Raw genomic sequence first — 12,702 nt, 5'->3', positions numbered from 1 at the left:
AGAAAGGGAGTGAGGGAGAGAGAGGTTGAGGGAGGGCAGAAAGGAAGAAAGGAAGGCAAGAGAGACATAGGAAAGAAAGAGAAAGAAAGGAAGGAAGGAAGAAAAGAAGGAAAGAAGGAAGGAAGGAAGGAAGAAGAAGGAAGGAAGGGAAGGGAGTAGGGAAGGAGGGAGGAAGGAAGAATATGTGAATGTGTTAAGACACAAAGGTGTCAATATAGTGATAAGGTATATTATATGATGACCAAAATTATTTTAAACTGGAAACCCCGCTATATTTTAGTTAGATATATCTTTCTGAAATATGTATATCTAGATAGATAGATAGATAGATAGTGTGTGTGTGTGTGTGTGTGTGTGTTTGAGTGTGTGTGGTGTCACAGTGGCTCCTTGAACTCTAGAGTTGTGTAGTTTTCTCTACTTCTGGTTTTCCAGTTTTTAATTGGAGATGAAAGTCTTGTGGACTTTCTGGTCCTGGCTGGTTTCAAACCCCTATCCTCAGATCTCAGTCTCCTATGTAGCTAGGACTACAGGTACAAAGTACCAGTAGTCAAGTATTTATTGAATCTGATATTATGATTAACTTGAATAAGAATGTGAAAATACCTTTTTAATACAACCCAGAAAGTGTTGAAAAGGTCTTTTAAAACTTAATAAATTTCAGATGAGTACTGAAGCATACATAATGCTATCTTCCCTGAATAAGTATTAGTCCATTTTGCCACAGAGTTCTTAATGTAACTTAAATTTCATATTAATTTAGGAAAGATGCCCCTTTTATGGCTATTTAAATATGTTGTCAAATACGTCTTTAGTTGGAAAAGTCATGAATGATTTTTTAAAATTAAAAATTCACAAAATTCATAATAATCAAATTGTTATAAAACTTAGATTACTTGTTCATCTTTACTTCAAGCACTGGTTATGAAAGAGATAATTTTCTACATTATGAAAGAAAGGATGAAGGCACTCTTTGGAAGAAATAAGAGGAGGTAGTGAGAAAATGATAAGAGGTGAATGAAGAGAAAAGAGGCAAGATGAGATGAAGGAAAGAAAGAACTTAGGTAAAATTTATCGCCTATCATGAGATCATCAGAAAATTAGTTTTAATAAAACTTTTGGGAAATACACTTTCTGTAATTAGTAATATGAATAAACCACTATAAAATTCAATTAAGTACTAGGAAAATGAAAAGTGACAAGTGATATCAAGTTAGAATATAATAAATTATAATACCATTTGTAAAGATCAGTGGCATTTATTATTCAAATTAATTGAAAGTGTTAAGGAATTAGGCAAATTTTATTCTATAGGTCATTAACCTCCTACAAGTAATTTGTTACATAATCAATATATGTATTTATAATTGTAGTGATAGCAGCATGTCTTGGTAATATTGTGTTACATTTTTCTATGATTAAGTTTTTCTATTGGTGACACATATATGGAAAGCATGAATTTATTTTTATAAGGTTGTTGAGGTTTGAATTCTGGGCCTAGACACTAAGCTCTTCTTAAGGCTAGTGATCTACCTTTTGTGCCACAGTGCCACTTCCTGTTTTCTGTTGTTAACTGGAGATAAGAGTCTCAAGGACTTTGGGCTAGCTTTGAACCATGATTCTCAGATATCAGCTTCCTGAATAGCTAGGATTACAGGTGTGAGCCACTGGCACTGGCAGGTGTAAGAGTTTTAAATACAACAAGAAGTATGGAAAGTATAATATTGCCTTAATGAATTCCAAAGAACACCGTGATTATAAGAAGTACATCGACATTATTCACTTTTAAATCTTAGTTTCAAATATTATTTATTTTTCCTACTTTAATTCATCATTGCTTTATTTCAAATCCAGTTGTTGAACTGATCTTATTGATTCTTGTTTTAAAATTTAATTTTTTTGTCAAGTTAATGCACAGATGGGTTACAGTTACATATGTAAGGTAGTGAGTACATTTCTTTTTTTTTTCTTTTTCTTTATTTTTTCTTTTTTTGCTAGTCCTGTTGCTTGGACTCAGGAGTTGAGCACTGTCCCTGGCTTCTTTTGCTCAAGGCTAGCACTCTGCCACTTGAGCCACAGTGCCACTTCTGGCCACTTCTGGTCCTCTGCTTGTTTTCTTAGTGATAGTAACAGAGTTCTTTATACATAGTATAACATTATTATAAAGTATATTAGCAAAGCTCTTTATGCCTGTTCAGTTTTAGGTGAGGGGACGTCTATAAGTGGTCATCAGATACCACAGCTATGGTGTAGGGAGCTGGTTCATGTGCCACAGAAGATAACCACATTATCATGATTAAGACATTAAAATACCAAACAAATGATGAGTTCTCAAAAAATATTATTAAAATTAAATTATATTTCATACTTGTCACTTTCTTTTTGTGGAAGATGACAATGAGACAATATGGGATTAGCTAAGTTACAACTACATATCATGGATAGTAGAATGGAAAAAAAGAATGTTTATTTGGAATTCTATATTAAATAATACAAGTGTATCTGATTTTGCTACTTTTAAAAATCATTTAGTGACTTGTTCTACTTATGCAGTCCCACTTGTCTTGAGTGAGCCCTTCCATTTTGTGTTTCAGGATTGATTTTTCTAGCCTCTTTCAGGACTCCATACTTCCCCCTGTTACATCTAAACTTGTCAGTTTGACTCCTCTTTTTAACCTACTAAGACCTTGTCAAATCCAATAGCTGAGTTTTCTTTCTGAGATTGATTTAATTCACAAATATCAAGAAACTGACATCTCTGTGTCGACCCTAGACATTAATAAGCCTATATAAGACACTTTTGAGAACAGAGATCTGCTTACTAGTTAAACTTTATCATTTGAACAGAATTCTGTAGATATGACATTAATAGGAGTCAATCTCCTGGTCCTTCTACTCAGATGGATCAGAGCCAAAAGCCTGATAAATTGAAATCACTTAGAAATTCACTTTCTTCAACTGACTGGAAAGCCAACATTCTCTAAATGTCCCATCACAGAAAAGCTTCTTTATATTTATTGCATTTTTAGTGTATTTTGGTGTGCAAGGTAGATTTTTAAAACTGTTTCCATATAGGTGAGCAATGTTCACTATTAAAATTCACTCTCTATATCACTCTTCTTCACCCACCATCCGCAATACATTCTAGTTGTTCTGCTTTAATACATGAATTAAAAGTTCTTCAACAATATTTACCCACCTTCACTCTATCTGTCCACCCTCCCCACTTCCAAGTGGTACCCACCCTCACAAAATCCTGTTGTTCCATTGACTGTGTATTAATTATATTAAGAGTGTTCACTGTGGCATAGCACACATGCATGCATTATAATTTACTCAGATTAAGCCCCATCCATTGCTCCTTCTTTGTAAAGAGTATTCCTTACCCCTCTATTATTCATCAAATTTCAGTGAATTGTATTATACCACGTTTATAGAAGAACGCCAAGTGTTTCAATACTATTTACACTTTAGGGCTGGAAAGAAGGCCTAGTGGCAAGAGTGCTTACTTCGTATACATGAAGCCCTGGGTTCGATTCCCCAGCACCACATATATAGAAAACGGCCAGAAGTGGCCCTGTGGCTCAAGTAGTAGAGTGCTAATCTTGAGCAAAAAGAAGCCAGGGACAGTGCTCAGGCCCTGAGTCCAAGGCCCAGGACTGGCAAAAAAAAAAAAAAAATATTTACACTTTATCATTCACTTAACTTCTCTTCCACTCCTCAAAATCAGTCTCACAGTCACATATTGTATGCATATATAATATATGATATACATATATTCATTTAAGTGTCCAACATTTAGCATTAGATATGAGAAACAACTGGGTGTATGTGCCAGCAAAACATCAGAGAGCATGGTGAAAAGACTACTGTGCTCCTGTGTTCATTGCAATACTTTGACACATGCCCTGATCTTAATCAGCTGGCATGCTCAGTAACAGGTGTATGGATCAGGGAATGTGTGCCATGCATACACAGTGGAGTGCTTTCCAGCATAACACAAGGATGAAATCCCATGTGGGCTAATGGAGATTTACCTAGAGAACATTATGTTCAATGAAAGAAACCAGACGATTAAAGGAAAATATCTCCTGCTCTACTCACAGGTGAAACCAAAATATTTTATCTTGCAGAAGTAAATAGTACAATGATTGTTTCCTTAGGCATGGAGAGAAGAGGAGACAGGAAAAATTAAGTCAACAGAAACATGATTATGTATAGATATGAAGAATAAATTTCACATCTATAGCAAATCAGAGTAGTTAATGATGATATATTTTATTTCTGAAAATAGTTTCTGTGAAGTTAAACATTTGCAATGACAACAATGTGAAATAATATATTACTTAGTATGAGTTAACTAACAATCTATATACAGATGTATATATATAAAGTATATATTCATGAATATATAAGGATATATATACATATATAAGTATGCATACAAATACATTTCAAAATATTGCATTAAACAGGATAAATTATATGCTATTTGCTAATGGAAACAAGGTATTGTTGGTGTTTGTATTAATCATGTTTCTAAAAAGTAAAACATCATTGTGGTTCTGCCTTGGGTGTCTATGATGATAAGTTGTGTTACACATTTTTATAAATGTGTTGTCAATTTTTCTTCCTTTGAGATATGCTTTTACTTATTTTGCCACAATTGAAATTGTGTATTTTTTGCTACTAAAGACTGCATTTATCAAGATGCCCAACTATTGGATATACTCGATTACATTTTGTCAATAGAAAGGTTTTCAAACTTACTCTAGACAATCCATTTTTTATTTGTTTTTTTCACACTATTTTGGATCAAGCTCACAGGAGAAATATATCATAGTAAAACCTTGATATTTAAAAATGTGAAAAGTGACAGTGTTCATATATGACAGCTTAGTACATTCCTTAACAAATTTAGAATTTATGCTTACAGATAGGATTTTCCAATGTATATCCCACAACGTTAGTGAAGTGAGGGAAAGGCTAAGTTGGCAGGGACGGGAGTGTTGAAAGGGGTGACATTGATCAAGATCCATTATATTCAGAAACTACTTTGGTCCATGACACCTACTTTGTACAACTACTAAACATTAATTTAAAAAAGATTTCTGTAGTATAACTTTTGGAAGTATCAGTATTCTTCACCTTTATTTTTGAGCCTTAGAGTTATGACACCACATGTTTCATAACATCTCTACATAATTTATAGTGAGTAATTAGAGTTGAAATATACACTGCTGCAGCACGTATAATGTTTATATCCAAACAGCCATAAACTGCCTTCCTGGAATCCTGCCCAGGATTGTATTATGTCATCTAAATAATTCTTTTTTCAACTCTACAAAATAGAGGGTATTTTATTTTTCACTGCCATGGAAGTTTATAGGAATGTTTAATTGATATCATATATACACATATACATATGCATCTATCTATGCATATATATATATCTTAAAAGAACAAACTTGTGGGCTGGGGATATAGCCTAGTGGCAAGAGTGCCTGCCTCGGATACACGAGGCCCTAGGTTCGATTCCCCAGCACCACATATACAGAAAACGGCCAGAAGCGGTGCTGTGGCTCAAGTGGCAGAGTGCTAGCCTTGAGCGGGAAGAAGCCAGGGACAGTGCTCAGGCCCTGAGTCCAAGGCCCAGGACTGGCCAAAATAAAAAATAAAAAAAATAAAAAAAAAAGAACAAACTTGTTTACTTTTCTAATGTCACAAATTATGCTATACATTATGTGGAAAGAGAATGGATTAATAAAGAGATTTCTCCTTGATATTTACTGTTACTGTAAATCTTCATGATTTTTAAAATATGGATTTCAATAATTTCCTCTTTGAGATTTTTTTTTTCACATTTCCTTTTACAGTTTTGTATTCATGTCTGGAACCACAGACATGCTTTGTTATCACTGGCTTTACCTCCATCGAGTATCATGGAGGTTGCTGCTAGGCTCACCTGCCAAGGTGATCCTCCCAGTTTTAGCATATTGCTTGGAACAAAGGGAACTGTACCCAAATATGGGCTTAAAAATGTTTCACTTTGTCTCTTAGCATGGGCATGGACATGCATGCACGTGCGTGCACACACACACACGCACACACACACACACTGCAACTTATTTTCCTTGGCATCAATAAAATTGTACTGTATTGTATAGAAAATGGGAAAGCAAAATATTTCCTCAGTAAATTAATAGAATATCATTTATTATGTACTATTACTGCGTGTACTAATTGACATTGACTGGTACATTTTTTCTTGAAATTTGAAGAGCTCATTCAGGTCTGAAAGGAAGCCCCACAATTTTACTTCTTTCATAATTTTCTTACAGCCACAAGTTTTTTGTTTTTAATTTTTATTATCAAACTAATGTACAGAGAGGTTACAGTTTCATACGTTAGGCATTGGATACATTTCTTGTACTGTTTCTGGGCTGAGAATAACAGCCACAAGTTTTAAAAATGGTGATCCATATTACCTATGTTATGTTTCTTGTATGCTTTTTTGCTTTGTAGATGTGCCATCCAGTCCCCATGGTGTGAAGATAATAGAACTGTCACAGACCATGGCCAAGGTATCCTTCAACAAACCAGACTCCCATGGAGGGGTGCCTATTCATCACTATCAAGTAGATGTCAAGGAAGTGGCATCAGAAACTTGGAAAATAGTTCGCTCCCATGGAGTTCAAAGTAAGTCCACAGTATGTCCATGTAATTAATTCACATTGTAGTTATTATTAGGCCTGTGTGATTGCCCCCTTGTATTCCTTCAATATTTCTTTTTCATTCATTGCATTAGGTTTGTGAAGACATATTCAATGCTCCATTCTCTTTAAGGATACCTTTAAGGATACGTTTGCACAGTGGAAAGATTTCTATTATTTATTTTTTGATCACTTTTGTTTTCTGGGATGCTGGGGATGGAACCTATGGGCTTGTGTGTTTTACTCGCGCTACCTACAAATGACCTATATGCTGAGTCTCCATCTCTTATAAAAATGTAATTCTTAATAGAGCCCTCAAATTTGTACTCTTGGAGAAAATTTACTTGAGGAATTCAGCATATAATCAAAGGTATTTTCAGAAGTAAAATGATTTATGATCTCAAATCAATAGCTCTTAAAGTTGACAATGAAAGTATAATTCTCAAAGTCCTGTGACTGAAGATTTCTCACTTTAATTTAGGAAAAGTGTCGGCATAAATGCTTATTTTTCTGTATTATGGTTGGCTCTACTTTCATAGATAATTAAAAATAAATTTAAAAATACTTTATTTTAGGATATGGTCATATAACATCACAATGAATATAAATATTATGATTGATCAATCATAGAACAAAATTATATTTAATTTAGCATTAACGTCTTCTCTGTCCTCCATTATGCTGGGTCTGTTTGAGTTTAGACATAGCATGAAGAACAACTTCTCTTGGTGCTGCAGTATATAATACTTTTCTTATCCTTGGTGCTATGGTTCTCTTTTATATGAAAAATAAATATAACAAAGGATTTATTGTATTTTCATGTACATAAATTCTCCATTTCCCTCTCATATCCTCTTCCTCCTCTTTTTTTTTTTTTTTTGGCCAGTCCTGGGCCTTGGACTCAGGGCCTGAGCACTGTCCCTGGCTTCTTCCCGCTCAAGGCTAGCACTCTGCCACTTGAGCCACAGTGCCGCTTCTGGCCGTTTTCTGTATATGTGGTGCTGGGGAATCGAACCTAGGGCCTCGTGTATCCGAGGCAGGCACTCTTGCCACTAGGCTATATCCCCAGCCCTTTCCTCCTCTTTTTTAAAAAAATAATTTAATTGTCAAGGTGATGGACAGAGGGGTCACAGTTACAGTCTTAAGGTAGTGAGTACATCTTTTCTCATATTTGTTACCCCTCCCTCACTTTTTTCCCACCTTTACCCCCAACCTGCCCCCGCTCCCTGGAAGAGTTAATTACCAACATCTTGTTTTGTTAGTATCACTGTTGCATTGGATCGCCCTTTATCCTTTGTCTCACCATGTTTTGTGAGTTTCACTGTTGCATTGGATCGCCCTTTATCCTTTGTCTTGCCATTTTGATGCTCCCCTTCCTTTCCCTAATTCAGATAAATGTATATAAAATACCCAATGTTTAGTGGGCATTATTTTAATTTCATATGTGCATATAAATTACTGGATTTATGATCACACCTTATTGCTCTCTTCCTTAGCCTCCTTTATTGACTGATTTCAATTCATTCAAAGGTCTTCATTTCATACACATGCCAATAATTGGGTTTTTTCTTAAAGTCTAGATTCTACAAATTAGAGAATGAATAGTTATCTTTCTCATTCCTATTTGTTTTACTGACCCTATTGATGATCTCTGCAGATTTTCCTTGACAATCTCCATAATTACTTTTCATGGCTACATAAAACTCTGTATTTTATATATTCAATTTTTTATTTATCCATTCAATCAGTTGATGAATACCTAGACTGATTATATGTTTATCTGTTGTGAATAGTGCTGATATATGTGCTGGAATCTAGATCATGAATTGGGGTACATTTGTTTTCAAGTATGTCCAGGAGTGGTACCACAGGATCATATGTTAGTTTTATTTCCAGTTTCTTGAGCAATCTCCATACTGATTTCCATAGTAGCTGGATTTTTTCTTCCTCTTTATTCCTCCTCTGGGATTAGATATTTTATTCGTTCATGTTTAAGTGTTTGTAATTCTTTTAGTTTTCCCTTACACTTATTTGTTGTGGATCTTTATTAATATTTTAATTTATTGACCACCTTTGTATGTAATTTTTTTTATTCTTTCCTTTATTTACTTGAAACTTTGTACTCTGTTCTTTTTTTTTTTTTTTTTTTTTTTTTGGCCAGTCCTGGGGCTTGGACTCAAGGCCTCAGCACTGTCCCTGGCTTCTTTTTGCTCAAGGCTAGCACTCTGCCACTTGAGTCACAGTGCCACTTCTGGCCATTTTCTGTATATGTGGTGCTGGGGAATCAAACCCAGGGCCTCATGTATATGAAGCAGGCACTCTTGCCACTAGGCCATATCCCCAGCGCCGTACTCTGTTCTTTTTAAGTGTTTCAACTGTATTCATACTTGGCTTTGTTTTTTGTTGAGATTTTTGAAGTTATAGGTTCTCACATTCTTACTGCCTGCTTTAGTGGAGTGGCTGGTTTGGACTAGTGTAATCTCATAATGATTGTTAGTTGGTATGTCTTATACTTTTTAAATTTAAACTTTATTCTTTTCTTCATCCTATTTACATTGAAGTAAATGTTGAGTTTTGAGTGCACTCTAATGAAAACAAAGTTGTTTTTCTCATGAAAGTTTTTCTTGAGGGCTAGAAATCTAGAAGAACCAGAGATTCATTTTGGATTTGGGGAATTCTTGAAGTTTGCAGTCATGTTTATACTATTTTTCATTGGGGTTTTTGTTTGATCCACCTGTCAAATTAGTGTTTGGTTCAAAACCTGGATAGATGAAATACTGTCACTAGCTGTCAACCTCATGCTTTTATATTTTCTAGTATTTTCTCCTTCCTTCCTTTGGAGAATTTTGAGTGTCCTACCTTCTTCTTGTGCCAGAGCCAGCCGGCAATGAAAAGCAATCCTGATTGAGGGGCGAGGATTAAAGAAAAAGGAAAATACAAGACAAGAGACAAAAGACAAAAGATGGGGTTCGGGAGGTCTGCAGCTCAAGACCATAACTCAAGATTGCAGCCCCGATTATTCTTAAATTCCATCTTATATACAGTTTAGGAACCAGGGAATAGCATAGGGTTAACTAAAGTTTAAGAAAACAAGAAGGCCCTGAAGTGAGCAATAATGGGTGACAGTAAAGACAAAATTAGGTTGAATAGTTAACATAAACAAGACTCTTGTGTTTTCTTTTAATTGAGAACATTTCTTGAGATAACACATTTCTTGAGATAATAACATAGCCAGAGGTCAGAATGAGCTTTGCTGCCAGCTCGGCTCCCTATATCTCCACCATCTTTGTTTAAAGAAGTGAACCTGCCTGTCTTAGGTTGGGTGGGTTGTGTTGTCTGCCTTACCCGTCATAGGGAACTTCTTTAGAGCAATGCTCAAGGCCTTGTCTCAGGTTGGTCAGACCGGCACCCCCTCTTACCTGTCTCTGGCTGCAGTTCTTCTCAGGGGAAATTCATTTACTTGAAGCTTGATCTTATGTAACTGGCTTGCTAAACTCGTAAAAGAGTTTTGCAATATGCGTACAATGCAAGGAAGGCATAAGAGAACCAGCAGTAAAAGTATACTTGGGCCGAGGAATGGCATTAGTAGCCCCTTAACATTAGTTAAGGAAGGGATATAGTGTTGAAATTGTTCAAACAGTTCTAAATGTTTCAACACTTGAATACCTGTTTCTTCATACCAAGCTTCAGATATGTTCACAGGAAGCATGACAAATGAAGGCTGCTTAATAACAACTATAGAATCAGTAAGACCACTATACAAGCAATTTGTAAAAGAACAGTTAGTACAAGAAACATTGAGGGCTGGGGATATGGCCTAGTGGCAAGAGTGCCTGCCTCGGATACACGAGGCCCTAGGTTCGATTCCCCAGCACCACATATACAGAAAAATGGCCAGAAGCGGCGCTGTGACTCAAGTGGCAGAGTGCTAACCTTGAGCGGGAAGAAGCCAGGGACAGTGCTCAGGCCCTGAGTCCAAGGCCCAGGACTGGCCAAAAAAAAAAAAAAAAAAGAAACATTGAAATACATAGCTCCTATAGAAATATTAAAAGGTCCATACATAATGGCATAAGGAAGTGCTACACAACTCTTTTTTTTTTTTTTAAAGTAAGAAGTGGGCCAGGAGATATTATTTAGGGCAGCCACTAACATCCAGACATGACGTTGAGGGTGTCCATTTATCCACCACAGACCTGGGTTGTACTTGTTGGTGAGATTGGCTCCCGACCAGTCCATCAATTGAGAATTAGTTCCTGAAATATTGGTTATGAAAGGATGTTCATGTCTAAACTTCATGGGGTGCAGTTTTCTCGTGGATTCTACAATTTGAGAAAGATTGAGGCAGCGAGGTATCATGAAGGACGATGTAGAATTAGCATGTACAGGGAACCCAGTAGGCAATGAAGTCATTTGTCTATTATATACTTGGCGGTTATCAGGAATCCAAATTCGATGATTTATGGATTGCATTACAGTGCAGCCTGGAATATAACTGTTGGAGTCAGTTGTAAAACATAAAGGGGTTCCAATGCCAGAAGTTGCAAAATTTTCCATTTTAATGTGTTGGACAAAAGGATCTGGAGCTGTACCATATGCTGATCTGTTGACATGAGTGAACACCTCAGCCTCTTCCCAAGTCACAGGGTGTACAATTGGTAGATCCGGCATGTAAGCCCAGTGAGTCAGCACTTGTACCATTCTGATGACCTTCCACAATCCGAACGCAACGCTCAGGTAGCCAGCGGGCATCATTTTCATCCTGTGAAAAAAACACAGACATGTCCTTGACCCCATGTCAATATTGGATCAGGTCTGTGCCATGCACCTCTTAAAGGATCTTTTTATTTAACTTGGGCAAAAGCTCTTTGCTCTCTCTTTTCCCAGAACCGCTGTACTATGGAAAGACCACTACAGTCCAAATTTTAAGAATTTAAAATGTGAGAAAGAATATTAACAGGAGAAAAGGGGTATAATCCCCCCCCTTTTAATTTAGAAATTTGGTGTTTTACCAAACTATTGCCCTTTCGACAATTCCTTGACCTTGAGGATTATAGGGAATTCCTGTAGCGTGAACAATCTGCTAAGATTTACAAAAAGTTTGAAAATCTCATCTGATATATCCCAAACCATTATCAGTTTTATAATGTTTAGGAAGTCCTGTAGTGGCAAAGCAGCATAGGGAATGGGAAATACAGTGTTTGCTAGTCTCCCTGGCAAGAGGAGTAGCCATAATAAAATTAGAGTCTTAGCCATAAAAGCCCTTTTTATTTCCAATTAAAGCAACAGGAGAACAATAGAAGTAGAGCTTACCTGTAACTTGTTGAGAATTGAGCAACAAATACTTGCCAGAGTTCTGCTGTAACACTTAGAGAACAGCAGAATGAATGAGATTTATGTGTCATCAAACTAAATCGTATCATTTAACCTTACTGGCAGGTGGAAGAGAACACAAACCAATAACAATCAAGAGGTCAAAGGGTCAGGACAATGTAAAAGTCTCAGTTTCAGTGGATCGAAGTGGCTGTGTTTTCTATCCCAAATCAGTAGGCTTTATTGTTCATGTGTGATGGAGGCAGGCAGGAGAATGAGTTGTATCTGGGCAAGGCTGTAGTGGCATCTCTCAGAGTCCCCTGGATAGATTGTCACACCTCTTGCTGGGTTGCCTGCAAATTTCTACACAAACTGGTTAAAGACATTTGAAATTTCCCAGTATTCCTTGGTTGCTTACTGTGAGTACTATGGCTTTTGTAGGCTGGTACCCTACTGGTTTAAGCAGGATGACAACTTTAAAAATATTTTAGAAGGTTTGGGCCTTTAACCATCTTCCTAGTCACAAAATCCACACAGACTAACGGCCAACCAAGTCAGCTCTCTGCAGCAGCCACAGCAGTTTCTGAGACATGGAGGGGGAAGACACCAATACTACCCTAATGTAACCCCGTGGCCACCAAACACAACTCTGATGCTTTTAACCTTGGAGTAAGTCTCGTTT

The 12,702-nt window shown here is 36.5% G+C and overlaps 1 protein-coding gene across 2 annotated transcripts in view; it reads left to right on the top strand.

The window, feature by feature from the left end:
- Window positions 1-12,702, top strand: part of Ncam2 (neural cell adhesion molecule 2) — a 297,979-nt gene that overhangs the window by 233,475 nt on the left and 51,802 nt on the right. For both annotated transcript variants that reach the window (XM_048345940.1, XM_048345941.1), the window contains exon 12: window positions 6,523-6,696. In XM_048345940.1, the coding sequence (XP_048201897.1) occupies window positions 6,523-6,696 (174 nt within the window). The remainder of the gene's footprint in view (window positions 1-6,522; window positions 6,697-12,702) is intronic.

Source organism: Perognathus longimembris, chromosome 5 (assembly GCF_023159225.1).
Source record: "Perognathus longimembris pacificus isolate PPM17 chromosome 5, ASM2315922v1, whole genome shotgun sequence".
Taxonomy (NCBI): domain Eukaryota; kingdom Metazoa; phylum Chordata; class Mammalia; order Rodentia; family Heteromyidae; genus Perognathus; species Perognathus longimembris.
The sequence above is the reverse complement of the archived record's forward strand: the minus strand, read 5'-3'. Positions and strand labels throughout refer to the sequence as shown.